Genomic DNA, 20,105 nt, shown 5'->3' on the forward strand with positions numbered 1-20,105 from the left:
TAAGAGTATTAATAGAAAATATTATGGAGTTGGTAAACCCTACGAAGAGGAAAATAATTTTACATGATTATAAGAAATTAAATGGAATGGTAAAAGAGCTAAAGAAATTGATGACTACAAAGAATGGTATATGAGGATCTAAATAAAATGAAGAAAGAAAAGGCATTAATATTCGATGGATTCTAATAGAAGTATGGAAATATACGGAAAAAGTAAACTTATTATGGTTAATTAATTTATTCATTACCTTACAATAGATGCTAAATAAGATGAAGAAAGAAAAAAATGTTAAGACCTGTTGGAATTGCAATAGAAGTATGAGAATGTGTGGGAGTAGACTTATTATGGCTAACGTAGTTAGAGCATAGAAGCTGTTCACCATCTTGATCAACATCCCGCCTAAAGCAAGATATATAGTGCTGCTGCTGCTGCAACTCCCATTTCTTCCACCCCTCTTCCCTTGTAACGGAAATCTTTCTACAAATAAAGGACAAAGAAAGACTGGACCATTTTTTAAGAATCCGGATTTCCTGTACTTGTTTGGTGTGTGCCATGATGCACTCACTCCCAATAAGATTGTAACACGTCACGTTTCAAATAAATTGATGGTTTGCTTTTTTAAAAGTAAAAACAAAATAAAAAAAAAGGAAATTCTTTCCTTTCTAACGCCCTTTCCCTATTTTTTTTTATTCTTCTTCTACTCTCTTTCTCCATCCTCTATTCCTCCCTCCATCGTCATCTCTGAACCAATGAACCAGAACAGCCATAGCAACAAAGCTACCGAAAGTCTGAAGCTGATCAGTCCATTAGCAAACTGAACTGTACACAGTCAAATTAACAAATACAGGTAGCCTAAAATACCTTGGTTAACACCTCGATTGCTGGAAAAAAAATTCAATCAATCTAAAATGTAAAATCCCCCGGTTACCAAATTCAGGCGGGTTTTCTCTCAAGTTAAATACAAACATATATGAAATGCTTATATAAATATTTTCCACATCAAAATAACCCAAAAGATTATTTATGAATTAATAAGATAGAAATAAAATCTTCAAACCTATTTTGGAAAGAACGCCCAATAACAGATCAAAAAGTTTAAAACATTTATTAAAAACAAAGGAAGACATTATAGAGTAGACCGATCACCAATGGCAAAATAGAAGGTAAATCACAAAAGAACTTCATTTATGAAAAAATGGTTAGAAAAAATAAGAAAAAGAAAAGAACAAAAAAAAAACCAAGAGTTGAGAAACGAAATAGTGCATCAATAAGCGAAACTTTTCTAAAGAAATTGATAAGTTATTCATGAATCGTTTTGAAAAATAATGGACGGGGATCCGTCCTCTCATAATCGAGGTCGAGCCTATTTATGATCTTTGATCCCTGCCTAATAATGTGAAAGGAGCGATGAGACTTTCCAACGCTACTTAACAGTTTAAAATAAAATTCCTGCCCCTTGTCAATGCTTCAAGATGAAAGGGCGGTCTGCAATCATTATTGGCGTTTGCACAGCTCTGAGGTTTGGTATGCAATCATTAACTCGAGCCTACCTCTCCTTTTGAACCGCGTTGATCTGGACGGTTGGACTGTTTGGCCCGGGAACAGTCTAGGTAACCGGTTCTGATTTTGCATAAACTCAAAATTTGATAAAAAAAATTGTTGAAAAAGTCAACAAAACATTGACCCAGGCGGTTGAACTGATGAATTATCACAAATTTTAACTATTTTTTTTAATTTTTAAATTTTCCTATCAAAATGTTTAAATCAGATGATCAGACTGTTGACCCAAAAACTGGTGACCAAAACGAATCCATTTCCAGATCGATTTTTAAAACATTGCTTCACCCTCAACGACGATTTCATAGCATGAAACCCCTTCAGCGACAACGTTGCAACTGAGCCGCTTCCCGCAGTGAAAGATATCGCCACTGCTATCCTTGTCGTTGATACTCTCTGCTGAGGTATGTTTCGCATAATCAGATATGACCTAGATCAGCCTATTCTTCAGAACCTGTCACTCTTGGCTTCTTTCTCAGTGAGTGGCTGAATTCAAAGTACACAGGGACATGTGATGAATAGGCACTGTGTTAACATGTTATGTTAATAGCTAGAAAAACATAAAAATTGCATACTTGCTGGCAGTTGATTTGATCAGATTCATCCAAACTTTGATACACATTGGGTTCATCTTCATTGCTGGAATACTCCCTTACTACTCCCCAATAAATTAAATACAGGCAAGTCGGTGATAGAAATGACAAGAAATTTGGGTAAATTATAGATGTTTGTTTTGTAATCAACGGAATCGTTCAGGTCAAAAGTATTGTTAAGGGATGTGGGGTTCAATCAGACCAGTTTGTCCCCATTAATTAATACTTGGTTTTATTCTGGGTTTGCATATTGAAGATTGAAAACACCCTTCCATCTGGCACCATAGAAGTTGCCTAAATTACAAGCTCCAAATGGTAAATTGTTAACTGCACCGCATTAACAAGCCTACAACCACCAAAGAAATGTAGTAGAAGTGTTTTGTTGTTATTACTATTATTTGGTCAATGACATAATCCTTCACTGCTGCTCTTCAATTTTTGTATTTCGTTGATAAGGATTATTATTGAGAATCAGTAACAATATAACTCAGCCTTGTTAATCCATTAAATGGAACTCATCCATGGCATGTTTAATCATCCAAAAGTCACAGAAATGTAAAATCGTAGTTATATATTATTTCAAACAGAACCAAGCGTTGTAGTCTAGAGCCAGTTTATGTTTGCTATTGCTGGCCCATATTTATAGTGGAAGGTCCCTAAAAGGATAATTTGTTTGGACAAAGTTCTTAAAAAGAATGGAAGAACCCAGAACAGATTTCAGCTTTAATTTCTTAGAAATAACAGAGGAGCCCATATCACATTTGAGGTTTGTTGTCCATAGGTTTACTTTTTCATGTCAATATACCCAACCTTGCATTTGCTTCCATAAGATGGCCATTAGTCATCAAGTATGATAAGAAACAAATAAAATAGATAAACCCATAGAGGAGGACATTTTCCTAGAAAACTATTGAGATGATTACATAGGATTTTCTGTCAGCCAAAATTGAAGTAGTTGCCAGAGTCGTCTTCGACTGTGGGAAGTGGCTCAGTTGCAGCATTGAGGGTATCAATGACAAGGATGACAACGACGATATGGTGAGGGGGGAGAAGAGAGTAGTGGCATGGAGAGATAGGCTCGGGTTAATTATTTTTGATAAAATTTGGCATCCATCTGCCATTAGAACCAAAAAGTCCGTCAGCTTTAAATTAATTTAGAGAGAAGGTGACGTATTCGAATAGGATTGGACGGGATAGGATATTTTCTGTCCCTAGGGCTAAGTTTGGTTGTAATACAATTTTATTTGCACTAGTACAAATGCATGGGAGTGTAAATAAAAAAAATGTAAATTCTCGTTTAATTTTAGGGAAAATTCTTGATTACTATCCTGTACTTTTGGCCTAGTGCCATTTTCGTCCTTGAATTTTAAAACGACAATTCAATACCTGAATTTACAAAATGTGACAACCCAGTACCTACCGTTAATCAGATGTTAATATGCAGTTAAGTGACATTTGAAAAAGTTATAAATGCCCTTCAAATGTTATTTAATTTTCTTGATCAACCATTTAAACATTGACAAAAAATTAAGTCCTAAATCTTTACCTCTTCCATTCAGGAAAGTTGGGGTCACTTTTGAATAAAAGACACAAGGACTTAGGATTGTTAATTTTTTTTGCCAATGTTTAGATGGTTGAGAAAGAAAATTAGGTAACAATCAAAGGACATTTGTATCTTTTTTAAATGCCACTTAATGACTGGTTAACATCTAAGTTAATGACAAATATCGAATTGTCACATTTTGAAAGTTCAAGTGTTAAATTGTAGCATTTTAAAGTTCGAGGAGTAAATTGACACTAAGCCAAAAGTACAGGGTTTTCCCTTAATTTTATTTTTGAATTTATTTTATTTGTAATACAATAAAAAAAAAGCTAAAATTTGAAACAAAAATGAGTAAGAATTTACACTCAAATCATTTGCACTGCTATAATTTTGCAGGGGAAGAAAAACTTTAACTATGTTGTTGATAGAATTTGTGGGAATGCTACATTATTATAAGAATGGATATATTAGTCATTACATATTAATTTACTTTTACTACAAATGAAAGTATAGGCGCGAATAGGTGAATTCCCTAGAACGTGTCTCAAGACTCTGTTCATAAGCTAATCTGAGGAGCTTATGCGGAAGATAGATGCTCAACCAACGTACCCCAAACGCAGAGCCCTCCCAAGTCCCAATTATTTTTCGCACTGGAACCGAAAGGTAAAGTCAGGAGAGAGAGAGGATGGAATCGTCTCCACCTCCCCGATTCGGTGTTCAACAGCGTTCGGTGAGAGTGGTTTCGCTGGGTTTTCTCAACTGAGGATGTAGAGGAGGAAAGTTGGAGAGGGAGAGGGGAAAAAAGAAGAAGAAGAGAGGCGGTTCTGAGGTTCGGTTGGAGAAAACAAGGATTGGAGAAGAAGAAGGATGGGGGGCGGCGGCTCTAACCTCTGAGGTTCGGTTGTAGAAAATAGGGAACTGGGGAAGAAGAAGACGAATAAAGAGAAGGATAGAGGGGGAGGGCGGCGTCTCCGAGGTTCGCTTAACAGAACAACAGGGGATTGAAAAATGAAACCCCAATGAGATGGTTAACTGCCATTAAATCTCGTAAAAGCATTTAGGATGACGGAGCGAACTTTTATTGGAGGGTTCAGCTAAAAGGTGGAGCGATGGATTATAGAATGGGAACTCGCTCGGTGCTCGAAACGTCTCCCTTGTTTATCGTTTTCTGATCTTCGACTTCCTACAGGGCGGTGCCGCTGCACCATCAGTTTCAAAATGCATCGATCATTTAACCCTTCTTCTAAAGTTGTCTTTCGCCTGCTTCTTCTCCCGTCAAAAACCTCGGCTGCCTCCTTCCACTCATCTTCCTCGGCATTCCAACTACATCAGCATCAGGAACCACCACCACCCTCCTCCAAATCCCCGACCTCAATTGGGTCTCCAGCTCGAATCCAGAAACTCATTGCCTCTCAAACAGATCCTCTCGTTGCCAAAGAAATATTTGATCTTGCTTCCCGCCAGTCCAATTTCCGCCACTCCTACTCTTCTTTCCACACCCTCATCTGCAAACTCGGACGCGCTCACTACTTCTCGCTTATGGATAATCTGATGAGACGCCTCAAATCCGATGGCTACTCCGTCACCCCTGGCCTCTTCTCAGATGTCATCCAAATATACGGCGATGCCAAAATGCCTGATAAAGCCCTCAAGACCTTCTACACCATGTTGGAATTCGACTGTAAACCCCTAGCCAGACACTTCAACCACCTCATACAAGTTCTGGTCAGCCATCGGACTTACCTCCGCACTGCTTTCCATCTCTTCAGGGACTCCGGTCGACTTGGTATCTCAACAAACACTAAAACCTATAACATCTTGATGCGGGCTTTCTGTTTTAATGATGAATTAAGCATTGCCTACTCATTGTTCAATCAAATGTTTAAGAGGGACATTGTCCCGGATGTCGAGTCATATCGCATTTTAATGCAGGGTCTTTGCAGGAAGAGCCAAGTCACTAGGGCTGTTGATTTATTGGACGATATGTTGAATAAGGGATTCGTTCCAGATACTCTGACTTACACAACTTTGTTAAATAGTTTGTGTAGGAAGAAAAAGCTGAGAGAGGCTTATAAGCTACTTTGTAGAATGAAAGTGAAGGGATGCAATCCTGATATTGTTCATTATAATACTGTCATCCTGGGGTTCTGTAGAGAAGGCCGTGCTCTTGATGCTTGTAAGGTTCTCGAGGATATGCCGTCCAATGGTTGCATTCCGAATTTGGTATCGTATCGGACATTGGTTGGTGGGTTATGTAATATGGGAATGCTTGATGAAGCGAAAAAATATATGTATGAGATGATATCAAAGGGGTTTTCTCCACATTTCTCAGTTTTTCATGCTTTGGTAAAAGGTTTCTGCATTGTTGGTAAGATGGAGGAAGCTTGTGAAGTGCTTGGGGAAATGCTACGTCATGGTGAAGCTCCGCATACAGACACATGGGTGGAGATTGTACCCAGAATTTGTGATACGGATGAGATAATGAGAATGGGAGATGTATTGGGTAAGATTATGAAGGTAGAAATAAAACGTGACACGAGGATAGTGGAAGCAGGGCCTCTTTTGGAGGAATACATGGTCAGGAAGACACGGCATAAATCGTGGAAGGCTTGATTTTTCTACATGTAGGCAATATGGGAATGACCTCTTTGGTGATCACAGTTTGTTGTTACAATTTAATGCAACAATGGTGCTAAGCAACCTGAGTTCCTTTTGAAGATACATGAGTTTGGTATCCTGGTACAACAGGTAATTTCTCTTTTACAGGTAAATTGAGTAGGCAGATGCTAGAAACATCAGGAATCCACAATAGTCAGAAGCTTAAGCAGCTTGGAATCCATTTAGCAAAGGAATTAATCTGAAGTCAAACTGACTCTGAGGAATTTTTGGCCCATCCATGGAAGCGCTCTTCAGCTGCGCAACACAGCATATGATCGAAGAAGGTTAGTGTTAAATAATTCTGTCTTAGCATTGGTGTTCATCCTCATATTATAGGCCAAGGTCTTTGTAGGGGGAGAGGAAGACCTTTTCGGAGATGCTAGTTCCATGTGAGTCTTAGATAAACAATACTACTCGACCCTTTGTTGATTTTTCTATCTATATGGGTTAACTTTGACATGTAATCCCTTGTCCAATATAAACCAAATTCCTGTATCTTCCCTTCCAATTTTTCAAGCTGTACCTAATTTTCAAGCTCTTCCTTGCTGCAAGAGACTCTTGGTTGCAGTTGCTGATTGTTGAGGATTTTCTGAGTAGGTCTTTGCTGCTCCATCCCAAATTTCCTTAGCAGTGTTTACTCACAAGAAATTTCTGCTAATATGAGGTAATATAGAATTACATAGCCAGTTCTTTTTTCTTTAGTAAGACACATCCAGGTCATTAACATGTGATTCTCTTGCTCCCATTGAGAGGAATTTGTCTCATGTTTCTTCTCCTTACCAATGATATACCCCAGTTTTCCATGTACATCAATAGCCATCCTAGTTTATTCATATTGTCCCCATTCCATATAGTTTGTATCATCCAATTTAATAGTTGTGATGGTACTTGATCCCTAGGCATCAATGAAACACCAATAAAAATTGAAAAACAACCTCCAAGGTCAGATCGATCCCTCCTAGAAGTTCCAAATACATTTTTGAAAACGAAAAACACATACCTAGAGAGATTCCTATGCTCCCTTGAATTGATAGAAAGGAGAGAAGACATTTATCAAAAAAAAAAAAAAAGATAGAAAGGAGAGAAGAGGCTGTCAATCTCATGAGGAGCCCTAGAAACTGCCTGAAACTGAATCACCCCTTATAGAAAACTTCTAGAAATTAAAAAAATCCTAAGTGCCTAACTAAGACTCTTCCTTTATCTCTAGTTCAATGATTTTTAAAAGTGCAGGGGTCAATTGCGCCCAAGGCGCAAAAATAAAGAAATGCCAAAAAATTCAAAATAAATGCAAAAAAATATTAAACATAACATTAGTAAAAAAATATAAACTTAAATTTTAAAATAAATGTTTTAAAAAACCTATTATCTAAAATTAAAATACATAAACGTAACATGTAAAGCATATTCAAATGAGAATTTAAAAATAAAATCAAACATATAAAACATTTTCAAGCATGTAAAACCCACATTCTCTTTTTTTCTCAATTGCATTACTTCAAGTAGCTAATGTGATGTAAAACATATTACACTCTTGATTCTACGAGCCACCTTTGTGCCATGTTCCTTGAGGCAAGCCCAAACAAGTCCATGTTAGGGTCTTAAATTCTTAATTCTCACACAAAATAATGATTTTATAATTTTAATTACTTTTTAAGAAGATATTTTTTTAGGATGAATGAATGAACAACATTACCAAATAGGGAGTTCTCGAAGTGGAGCCTTGGCCCAGCCACTTGGTTCAAAAAAAGCAAAAAAGCATCAAATTTTCAAAAGGCACATGCCTGGGTTGAGGCGCAAGGTGGCGCATGCCTAGGCGCATGCACCTTTTGAAAGGGCTGCACCTAGGACCTGGGCGAGGCGCCTACCCTAAAATGTGCCTAGCCTGTGCGCGTAGGCGCGCCTTTTAAGTCATAGCTCTAGTTCTTCCTTATTTTGATGTTTAATCAAAGATCACACTCGTGATGTCTGAATTGAACCCCAAAAAAAAATCCAAGAACTGGACCTTTCTTCAATCAACAATCAGTCCTTTACTCTTTCATGCAGTGGGTTTCTAGGAGTGCATGGGTGAGCTCCAAGAAACTCTAGAAAACAGCTCTGATACCAATTAGCAAATAACAAAAATAAAAAGAATTGATAAGAGAGTGAAAAAGTAGAACAAAAGAAGAAAAGGAGAGAAAAGGACAAAAAATAACCTGGCTGCCTCAACCTATTAACTTTTATACTTGAGAATAAAATAAAAGAGGGTACAATGTCTAATATACCCTTAATAGGAAGGCTACTGTCAAAACATCAAAAGAACTTAAAACCAGCACATAACTAATGAGCCTTGGGCCCAATAAAAGCAACTAATAATGATACAAAAAATACACAGCTAATTCCCAACGCTGATAAAAATGCGGTTGCACTGTTGCAGATTCTAAATTTGAGTTGTTCTTAATAAACAATCTCACACAGCATCATCAGAATTCTTTTAAGTTTCCAATTAATGATATGCTAATGTAAGGAGGTATCAATGATGTATGCATCTACTGTCTATTTGTATTTATGTTTTTACTGATAAAGAATTCATTAAGATGAAATTGGAGGGAGAGAGTAACTCAACCATCACATCCTTCAGATTCAACCATATCCCAGCTTAGTGACCAACCAAAGAAACCAAGTTTAAACCCTGAACAAATCACTTGAAGAAAAGCACCTATACGGCTAAAGCTCTCCTGAACCTTTCCTTGTAAGTTGGAGTTCTAGTTCCGTTGTGCCCAACCTCCTTCCTACACTTAACTCAGAAGAGATATGATCCCACTCTTCCAAATAATTGAAGAATTTACTAAACCTTTCTCCTCCTTCCTAGGTCAAATTTCTGATGAATGAATTCCAAATGCAGCACAGGATCAAAATCAATGTGTAGCTCTCTGTCAAGTGCCATGATGTATGCCATGCTCTTCATCGGAGGAAGAATCCTCTTCTGATGAATCCAGTGTCTTTGCTAGAGGCATGCCAGCTGAAAGGGCACTCGTGCATTTCTGGAACTCAAGACTCCCTGTTACTCGCAATATACACAAATATGTACTCGTGTCATGTGCTTGTGTTGGTTTGTCTACTTCCAGATAGGAATGCTTTCCAAGTATCTACTATATATATTTGCTTTAAGTCTTTGACAAGTATTTATTCATATAAAAAAAAAGTCTTTGACAAGTATTTTCTTTGCATTCTTTGAACTGTTGATTGAATTGCCCTAGATAGGAATGCATTCTTTGCATTCTTTGAACTGTTGATTAAAAATGCATTCTTTGAACTGTTAGTGACAATGTGGACTGTGGAGTGTATCTTACATTTCTTGTCCTAAGTCTGGACAAAGGAGGGTTGTGTCAGGTTGGCAGCCGGCACTGGAACTTCTTGACAAACTCCCATCAAGCTGGGACAGGGCTTAGTTGAGTTGGGACTCAACCGGAAAAACATTTTCAACAAGGACTTTTTTTTTATATTTTAAATTTATCCCTATTGTACTGGTTTCATCAACAAATTAGGTTGGAAGTCTGGGATGGATAATGTGTGTGATGTAGTGCATGTTTAATAGTCTATCCTTGATTAATATTGTTTCTGCTCTGCAGGTTTGTCAGCTTGGTGCAGCAGCTCAAAAATACCAGGGTTCCACCCAAAATGCATCGTTCAATTTACCTGTTCAGGGACTACAAAATAACTGCAATATGTGAGTCACTGTCCTCTCTTATTTCCTCATGTTTGTAGTTGAACAGCTGTGTACGGCCACTGCTACCGATCTCCTCTGGAAAGATAATTTTACAATGGTATTATTTCATGCTTATTCTGGATTTAATATTAGAATGTCGATGCCCTCTTTCCAAATGAAAGAGGAAAATAGAAAAGAAAAATCTGAATGCCCTGAATGAGGGGAACGTTTATAAGCTCATTCTTCATGCAAATCTTCCCACAATTTTTGGAAATATGTAACCCCAGTATTGGGGCTAATGCTAAATTGGCATCCAGCAGTTTTCTTCTCAAGGGTTCTTTGTTTTCAAAAAAAAAAAAAAATCATGATTCTGTATTTTTTATGATTCCATTATTCTTTTACATACTATATTTTGATCTTTAACTAAACCAAAATTTTTAGCTCACCTGAACTAAAAAGATAGTTGCATGTAGTGCTCTTTTGTGCCAAACTTCCTTGTTTGCTCAGTATTTTAGATTGTATTAATCCAATTGAGATTCACTTTATGAGGTCAATGAAAAAAGTTTCTCTTTCTCGATCTCTCTTTCTTTCTGTCTCTCTCTGCTGAACGCCGAATCTATTATCTGAAGGGAAAACATCAAGGTGAAATATGTAGTGTTTTTTTTTTTCCTTTTAATTATTTATCTCAGACTCTGAAAGTTCAACTTCATACTTTTTTGAATCAAACCCTACCTTTTTCTTTTTATTTTTTGGACCAATAACAAGGAAATCTGGTATGGCTGTACATTCTGTATCTGGCCTTTGTACATCCTCCCATCTACACCTTTTGTGTCTCCTTTAGCTAATGAAATTAGTCAAAAAAAAGAAGGATCTTTAAATAAGCTTTGCAAGGAAGGACAATATGTAAAGAACAATAAATAAGAAATTGTGCAGTAAAATCACCTCCACCCCCTGAACAGTCTTTGTTCTCAATCTCAGCTCTATTTCCATCAAGACTCTGAGTTTACCTTAATATATTTGGTTCTTCTTCAGGTTTGTTGCATCAGCTTGTCAATTAGCAAAAGCTTTGAAGGTGCCATTTGTGAATGATTTAGGATATACAAAAAGATATGTGCGATGCCTTCAGGTACAAGTCTATGTTATTAGGGTGGATATCTGTCATTTCTAACTTGGTACACATGCAATCCTTTTAGTGAAGTGAAAGGCTTAAATGTGGTGCCAGTTCTGTGTCCATCAATTGAAGTGACCTCTTTTCAGTTGAAAAGCCCTGTTTACACTACGTTGGAGTATTCAGTTTGTTAGTGCACAAGGAATGGAGTTATTTTAAGAAGAAAAATTTATAGTAAGGGATTTCAATATAAAAACATCCTCATTGGAGCCTTTCTTGTAATTTTTTATAATCTTAATATTAATATTGGGTCTCTGATTAGAGAGAGGGCAATATCCATGATGCTGGAAAGGTATGATAGCAGAACTTTGACCAATCAAATCCCCCGTGAATTTTTATAAATACCAGCTAATTGGTTACTACTATAATTTCAGTTCACTGGTTATACGAGTTTTAGATAGCATGCTTTTTCCAGTCTCATAGTCGGACTCTAGAGAGACATTGGTGTGTTATATTGATAGATTCCAATTGCCTAACTTGGTAACATATTTGTAATTGTATTGGCACAAGGCTTGGTTTGTGTTCTTCAAAGTTAAACCAATGAACAAAACTACCTGAGACTCCCCATCCACCACTATAATTCTGATATCAAGCCTTAAACATTGTTGGATCCCCAACTCGTACTGGTCTGGAAAAGATGGTTATGATGGTTCTATAATTGTTCTTAAATGCTCCACCCATGTGAGAGATGCCGGCATAACCCATACTAATCATCAAAGTTGACTTGATTTGGTTCCTGCTTGGTGGATACCACTCCACTGAAATTGTAGATCTAGCTGTATATGAATGCCACCCATTGCCAGCCCCTAATAATGAATGTCATCTGAGGGACAAAAGCGTCTAATGCTTTTAGCCAATGAACTGCTTTGACCAAAATGTCCTCAATGATGGCTTCCTTTTATGATTTTTCTCTGAATATTGTCATTTTCTTTATTTGCATGTTATTCAAAGGATCACTGCCCTTGTAAACTTCTAATTCTCTTGCCTTGGTAAGTGGAAAGTAGATTCACTGCTTGCATTTCAAAGAGTTTTTTGGTAGAACTTTCGCATTCCAAATGGCCTTTACCAGGTAAACCTGTGGTAATTCGTGGTGAGAGTGAAGAATTAAAAAAAAAAAAACGATGCACAAAAGAAAAATTCACAAGAATTGGCTGTCCAAATGAGGCAATGAGATTTTGAATTTTCAAAGAAGACACCCTAAAATAAATTTTCGTGATTCAAGATTTCTGAAGTTTCAATGTCCCTTAAGCCTTTTCTTGATCCCAAGTCCCAGGAAATACCAAGTTCAGAACCAAACAAAGTAAGAAAAAAATGTTTTTGTTTAAATGAGGATATGGAGTAAAGATGAGGAAGGAAATCTTTTGATTGTCTTTTGTGACTCCCTCTATCAAGCAAGTTTGTCTCCTAGAGTTTGTTATAACCAATAACAAAATTGTTGAATCCAATGAACAAGATACAGGATATAGAAGCTCAAAAGAAACAAGGGCCACAGAGAGAGAGAGAGAGAGAGTTTGTTCTTGGCTCGAGCTCGGCTTGATATCCTTGGGCTCCTGGCCACTCCTTAACACAAATCAGAATGGGCTTTCCAAGGAGAGCTGTTTGTCTCCTGGAGTTTGTTGAGAGCTGTTCTCCTGGAGTTTGTTCTTTGGGTCTCTCTCTCCTGGAGTTCTTCTTGGCCCTTGTTTCTTTTGAGCTTCTATATCCTGTATCTTGTTCATTGGATTCAACAACTTTGTTATTGATTAGAAGGTAAAAATGAAGCCTAAGCATATTCTAGGTACATTTATTGTATTTAAACTGGCCTATCAAAAATCTTAGCGTTCGTTGTTGTTGTTGTTATTATTATTATTATAGATATAATAATCTCAACGTTATGGAAGCTTTGAATCCCAATGAAAGTTTTATCAAGGTTCATAGTATTGACAGGTTGTATCGGTACTTTTTTCTAGGTTTTATTTTTTTTTTCGAGACCGGTTCAAAGGGGTTGGTTTAAGGTCCGATTACCTTGTGAACCAGTGTTTGACCCGATACAACCTCTGGAAGGGCGTATCAGTAAGTCATCGGCACAATATGTATTAACATGATACATATCGACCGTATATGTATTGATACTTTGAACCTTAGTTTTATGGTTGAAGTGTTGTTGGGTAGACCAGACTGGCCCTAGCAGTGCAGGACCTAGCTCATTGTGGGGCTAAACCATGACAATTGGCTTGTGGTTTAGGTCCAACTGTCCAAGCCTATCTTTAGACCCGCCCAGCTTTTTGAGTTCTCTAAAAACCAAACATGGAATGATGGGAAGGCAAAATTAAATAAATGAACAGGAAGGAAAGAAAAGAAAAGGATTGAGAACACTAGTATATGAACCTGAGTATTTGGTAAAGATCATATAGTTTGAGCCAATATGTTGGAAGGTAATAGATATACTTTCTTGTGTCAAGCTGCTTGACGTGATCATGGAGTAATTCAGACTACTCCAGGTACCACCTACATAACAGGACTTCAGTGCTGAAGATATTATTGTGAGGAAAGCTACAAATGATATCACAGTATGTTTATTTGTTTGTTACATTCTTTTATGAAACAAAACATACGTAATAGAGAAAGAACCTCAGAACCTTTCACTACACCAAATGATGCATCTATTGACAACTCCATAGTATTTCCTGCGCCAGCTCCTACTAATAAGTAGAGGAATAATGACACCCCAGAAGCCCAGTGCATAAAAAATAGCCACGCAAGAGAAGAAAAATAGATCTCTATCCACCAATCTTGGTCCTTTTTCTCCATTACTATTATTAGCTTGTGGTGAAAGGTTGGTTGGCGATGAACAATTGACAAGCAGCGGCTGCCCACAAAGTTCTGAATTTCCAATGTTACTGCTTTCAGTGAAAGTCTGAAAATTATATTCAAAAGGTATCTTGCCGGACAGATGATTGAAGGAAACATTGAAAGTGGACAGAGAATGGAGTTGAATCAATTGAGGAGGGATGTTTCCTTCCAACCTATTATGAGAAAGATCCACATTCTCTAACTGTTGAAGATTTTCAAAGGAATGGGGAATGGGACCTGTGAGGAAATTATTAGACATATTCAAGGAATGGACAGCTATCAAATCCCCAATTACAATTGGAATATTGCCTGATAATTGGTTAATTGACAGGTCTATTCCAGTCATGTAGGCAAGAGGATCTCCTTCATAAATGTATGCATTGCCCTTTGAGTTCTGTTAGGGGCTGGCAAGAATAATTAATTTAATGCAATGTATAAGATGTTTTAGTCCATCCCCCATCCCATAACCTCCCCAACCCATGTTCAGGTGGGATTTGATCTCAAGCTTCTACTACTGCCAGCAGGAGACCTTACCAATCTTGCATGTATATGATTTGTTTAATAATTAGTATGGTAATACAGAACAACCTAAAGATAGCAAGGACATAGAAAAAAGTTTTGCTCGGTCTTGAAAGTATATACTTCCACTTTTTCACGGTGGATGATTCAGTCGCACCTCTTGTTTTGTTGAAAATTTTTGAATGTTAAATGAGATGGCTTAAACATCGACCCTGAAAAAATGAAAATACTTCAGCTCTAGGTAAAACTTCCTAATTATTGGTTGACAAATCTATCACCCATTTTATATTGAAACAAAATCTTTGTTTGATTTGAATGAAAAGGTATGAAAAGGAAGAGAAAGGTAGACATTTCCTAATTCGGTAATAAGGAAACTTACTAGACAGCCCCATTAGTTTTTATCTCAAGAAGGAATCCTTTGGCCAGCATACTCGATGCTTATTGGATGGAGCACTCTCAAGATTGGCTTCCGGTTTAGATCATACGGTCCAAATATGCCATCCCCCATATTATGGATTTTCACCTTACAAAAGTTCACATTTACAAAAGTGTATAAAATTCATATGCTTTCCAACAATATGAGGGTTGGGGAGGTTCAGGCTTAGCCTAATACCATCCCGTATGGTTTGTAGAATCCCAAAATCTGTCCCAACCCCAAAATCCATCCTCCAAGCCAAAAACCCTACCCCCAACAAGGGGTGGATACCAAACAGGTTTGGTAGAGATTGTCATCCCAAATGCTATGTTTGGTTTGATGGAAAAAGTAAGGAAATGAAGGAAAAGATAGGGAAACCTTTACAAACATTGTATAGTTTTCCCTACTTTTTCCTTCAAACCAAACATAACCTAAGGGTATAATCTATAGATATTAATCACTCTTTTAAATATAAACTTCTACCTATAACTCTTTCAAATCAAATCCAAGGTGATTTAAGTTAGGTTATACATGCATTCTTTCATGTGAAAGACATGTTTTCCTATCTTTGCAACATTGTTCAGACTACTTTGTTCTTTACTCAAGCTCATCAATTGGTATCTAATAGCCCAGCTCCACTTGTTTCACCAAATAAGTTCCAACTTTCCAGCCCAGGCCCACACCATATCGATGCCACTGCACTGTCAATTTCAAAATGCATCAATCATTTAACCCTTCTAAAACCTTTTCAATTTTCTCCGTCTACTTCTCCTGCCAAAAACCTCAATTGCCTCCTCCTACTTCTCTTCCTTCGTATTCCAACAACATCAGCATCAGGAATCACCATCACCGTCAATCTCCAACCCCAATTGGGTCTCTAGCTCGAATCTAGAAGCCCATTGCCTCTCAAACAAATCCTCTCCATGCTAAAAAAATATTTGATCTTGCTCCCCACCAGCCCAATTTCCGCCACTCCTACTCTTCTACGCACTTATGCAAGCTTGGATGTGCTCACTACTTCTCTCTTATGGATAGCATGATGCATCACCTCAAATCCAATGGCTACTCCGTCACCCTTGGCCTCTTTTCAGATGTCATCCTCATATAGAACAATGCCAAAATACTTAATAAAGACCCCAAGACCTACACCATGCTAGAATTCGATTACAAACCCCTAGCTAGACACTCCAATCACCTCATACAAGTTATGGTTAGCCATCGGACTTACCTGTGCTTTTGATCTCTTCAGGGACTCTGGTTGACTCGATGTCTCAACAAACACCGAAACCTATGACACCTTGACGTGGGCATTCTATTCTAATGATAAATTAAGAACTGCATATTCATTGTTCAATCAAATTTTCAAGAGGAATGTTATCCCAAAGGTCAGTCATGTCGCATTTTATGCAGGGTCTTCGTAGGAAGAGCCAAGTCATTAGGGTTGTTGATTTGTTGGACAATATATTGAATAAGGGATTCATTCTAGATACTCTAACGTATACATCTTTGTTAAATAGTTTGTGTAGAAAGAAAAAAGGTAAGAGGGACTTATAAGCTCATTTGTAGAATGAAAGTGAAGGGACGCAATCCTAATATTGTTTGTTATAATATTGTCATCTTGGGATTCTATACTTGAATGCTTGTAAGTGTTAGACATTATATGCCCTTAGTTCCAATCAGATTTATGTACATATACATTTATTGTAAATTAATAAAAGTACATAATTGATTTATGTTATATCTGATGTGTTTCTGTGTAATTACTCTTAAATTGGATACTTATGAAATTCGTGTTAGTTTAGAATGTTATCAGTCGTTGGATAGACTTGGGGAGGTTTATCTTGTCAAGGCTGACACTAATGTGCTGTCAAGTCGGTTGGGGTGACTTGTCTCAACTGCCAAGGGTGAGACCCAAAGCACATGTAGTGTGCGTTTATTTGAAACACTGATCCGGGCCAATTTCCAGTAATGCCCTGAACTTTGGAGACTGATGGATAAAACTATAAAGTTACACCTAAACCTTAGACTTGATTATGGTACTATGCTGGGTATCGGATTAGGCTGTCTTTGATATGCCAATCAGTGAGATTTTTAGTAGGGGTTAAAACCTAGGTATGTTGGCATAGTCTGAGAATTCACTTAAGTGGGTGATCATAGTGACAGAATCAACCCCTTTGTTGGATAAAGTGAATAATCGGAGACTGCACTCTCTCTAATGGAAACTTAAACCGTCGACATTTGATTTCAAACTTGTTTGAGATTTGTTTTGCAAAATATATTTATATAAAGATATATATTATGTTTTATGAAAATGTTTGCAAAAGGTTTTAATTCTCGGGATCCATCCGAGTAGAGAGTGCAACACTTTACCTTGCAGCCGAGAGAGGGGTCTTCTCTTGTCGGGCAGTGTTTGATCCTTATGGGTTGAGAGGTTAAGTGTAAGGCCATTTAAGGATTTTATACCTGATGGGATAATTTCACTTAAGACCATAGTCCTTGGGCCTTCATAAGGTGGTTGGACTTAAGGAGATCATTTAGTGTAAATGTTGGGTCCATTAAGAGCCCATACTGATGAACTCAAAGGTTTATTGTCCAAAATAATGAATTCGGTCAGGCCTTGTTACAGAGGTTAGGTTGAACCCATATGGCTTTTGTGAAGATTAATGTTAGGGTCCCACACCATACAAAGAAAGACAAGTTAGCTAGCAATTAAAAGGGAAAGTGAGCCTGCATACTTAATGGACCTAGGGCCCAAGATTAATAGGATTAATCTTCATGGGCGAATTTGGGTTTTAATATGGGTTTGGATCAGTAGATAAGGATAAGAGGATAAGTCTTATCAACTTAAAGAGTCCACATCCAAATAAAGATTTGGATTTGGAAACTCCTAATCAGATTAAGAGATAAACTCTTTAAATAAAAAGGGGAGGGTGAACCACTTCAGTCTGAAGTAACTGCTCTCAGTTCTCTCTCTTTCTGCTCTTGCCGCCCTACCCTATTCAATCGTTAGTTTCTTGGACTGATCAAGATTGGATCTTGATTCTGATTTTTGCAAGAAAAATCAGATTTAATTCATACTCACCATCCCTTGCTTGATCCTTGCTGAAAGATTGTAGTTTTTGCTAAAGGACTGCATTGCTGATCCTACTTCATCTCAAGCTGCGCCATGTTCAATGGAGGCAGCTTTTGGTACCCTCTTTGGGTGTGAACACCTACTTTGGGAACTACATGTGTGGATTCTATATCAGGTATTCTTCATTCTTTCTTTTGGTTTCAGATCTAGTCTAGTTTGTTTCAAAAACGATCATTGAAAAATGCAATTTTTCTAAAACTAGGAATATGATTCCCAGAATGGAGAATTTTTTTTTTTGAAATTTCGCCTAGCCACCCTGCATGGTTCGACCATTCATATGATGGATCTCCCTTCCCTTCAATAAAGTTCGTCAAGATATGCCATCCAATGGTTGCATTCCTAATTTGGTTTTCTTAATAGACTCTTCTTGGTGGGTTATGTGATTTGGGGATGCTCAACAAGGCAATATATATATATATATATATATATATATATGAGATGATATCCAAGAGATTTTCTCTATGTTTCTCAGTTTTTAATGCTTTGATGAAGGGTTTCTACATTGTTGGTAAGATAGAGGAAGCTTGTGTGGAGGTTGTACCCAAAATTTCTGATACAAATGAAATATTGAGAATGGTAAGTATATTGGGGAACATTATGAAGGTAGAAATCAAACTTGACACGAGGATAGTGTTGGGGAAGATACATTATAGTAGTAGAAATAAATGAAAACACAATCCATGGCAGCAAGAATTTTTTTCTCCCAAAGTTGTGTGATAAAATTGATTTCCTGAAAATAACAATTATAGAAAAGTAATTCAGCCAAGCAACAAGAAAAATAAATAACAAACACTACAAAACATATTCCATCATAATTTTTATGTGAAAAACCCCAAATTTTGGGAAAAACCATGGACCAGTGTTCTAAAAATGTCTTCCACTATTTCTGAAATTAATAGATACCAGTCTTCTCTACTTGAAAACTAAATGTTTACAAACATTAAAGAAATAATCCTTGGCTCACAACTATAACATCAACATCATCAAAATATAGGTGGATTTCAACAAAAACAAAATTTAGATCTCACCAAATTGTGATAAACATATAACTGGGAGAAAAAGGAAAAAAGACAACCAATCCAAACTGGAGTAAGGATCTTGTCTCCTTAAACAACACCAAAAATCTCATTAAGAACAGGCTTCAAAACACATCCGAACTTGGCCTTTGAATAGAGATGAAAACAATCCTTTTTTATTCTCTTCATTCCCTATGAATCCCTTTTCACTTCAGCCTTTTTATCTCTTTCACTTTTCATATTGTGGTAAGAAGAAAGAAGTAAAAAAATAAAAGCCTTTTTGGCTTCCATAATATGCCTCCTTTTTGGGGGGCATGAAAAAGGTGGGGTGAGCCGCTCATATAGGTTGGACCCACACCCAACAATTCTCCCCCTTCAACTCATATGGGGGGCTTCACCAAACCCATAGCTTTCTTGCAAAATTCAAATTTGTCTCTAGGCAAGGACTTTATTAACATATCTACATCATTATCATCAGTATAAATTTTTTCAATATTTAATTTTATATCCAACACATCCCGAAACCAATGGTACCTTATATCAATGTGTTTGGATCTTGAATGAAAGATTGGATCTTTTTGCAGAGATTGAGAGCACGTTGACCATCACAGTAAAGAACATATTTTTCTTGCTTCATGCTTAATTCTTGTGAGAACTTCTTCAACCATAGGATCTCCTTACAAGCTTCAATAGTTGCAATATATTCAGCCTCTATGGTGGATAGTTCAATACACTTCTGAAGTTTGGGACCATTGGGTTTCCATGAAATTGCTCCCCTGCAAATGTCATTATCATGAAGTGCACTTTTGTTGGATGTCAGGACACTCATGCATCTACCTTTGGTTATATCTCCATGATGGTAAGAGGGCCTATTTCATGGAGAAGTGCAAAGCAAACTACAAGCACTGCTTCATCTACTATGGAAGCAAAATTCATACCATGTTATGAAGCAACTAGTCATGCCATATGGTTGTATAACTTTGTCT

At 37.1% G+C, this 20,105-nt stretch overlaps 1 protein-coding gene and 1 pseudogene across 22 annotated transcripts; both read left to right on the forward strand.

Moving 5' to 3' along the window:
• The first annotated feature begins 4,261 nt into the window (after nucleotides 1-4,261).
• Nucleotides 4,262-11,520, forward strand: LOC104606753 (oligomeric golgi complex subunit-like protein). Of its 22 annotated transcripts, none has more exons than XM_088888944.1 (6): nucleotides 4,264-6,635; nucleotides 6,906-7,015; nucleotides 8,969-9,079; nucleotides 9,233-9,439; nucleotides 9,960-10,057; nucleotides 11,069-11,520. In XM_088888944.1, the coding sequence occupies exon 1, from the start codon at nucleotides 4,912-4,914 to the stop codon at nucleotides 6,304-6,306; it is 1,395 nt and encodes a 464-aa protein (XP_088745070.1). In that variant the 5' UTR covers nucleotides 4,264-4,911; the 3' UTR covers nucleotides 6,307-6,635; nucleotides 6,906-7,015; nucleotides 8,969-9,079; nucleotides 9,233-9,439; nucleotides 9,960-10,057; nucleotides 11,069-11,520. The 22 variants fall into 22 exon arrangements, 21 of the variants coding, with proteins under 21 accessions (XP_019054883.1, XP_010270410.1, XP_088745070.1 ...); XM_088888948.1 differs by having other exon boundaries at nucleotides 6,920-7,015; XM_088888951.1 differs by having other exon boundaries at nucleotides 6,949-7,015.
• Nucleotides 11,521-15,685: 4,165 nt separating this feature from the next.
• LOC148791419 (pentatricopeptide repeat-containing protein At4g01400, mitochondrial-like) lies at nucleotides 15,686-16,606 on the forward strand (annotated as a pseudogene).
• Nucleotides 16,607-20,105: the final 3,499 nt, after the last annotated feature.

This window comes from Nelumbo nucifera, chromosome 5 (assembly GCF_055504915.1).
Source record: "Nelumbo nucifera cultivar China Antique chromosome 5, China Antique-T2T, whole genome shotgun sequence".
Lineage (NCBI taxonomy): Eukaryota > Viridiplantae > Streptophyta > Magnoliopsida > Proteales > Nelumbonaceae > Nelumbo > Nelumbo nucifera.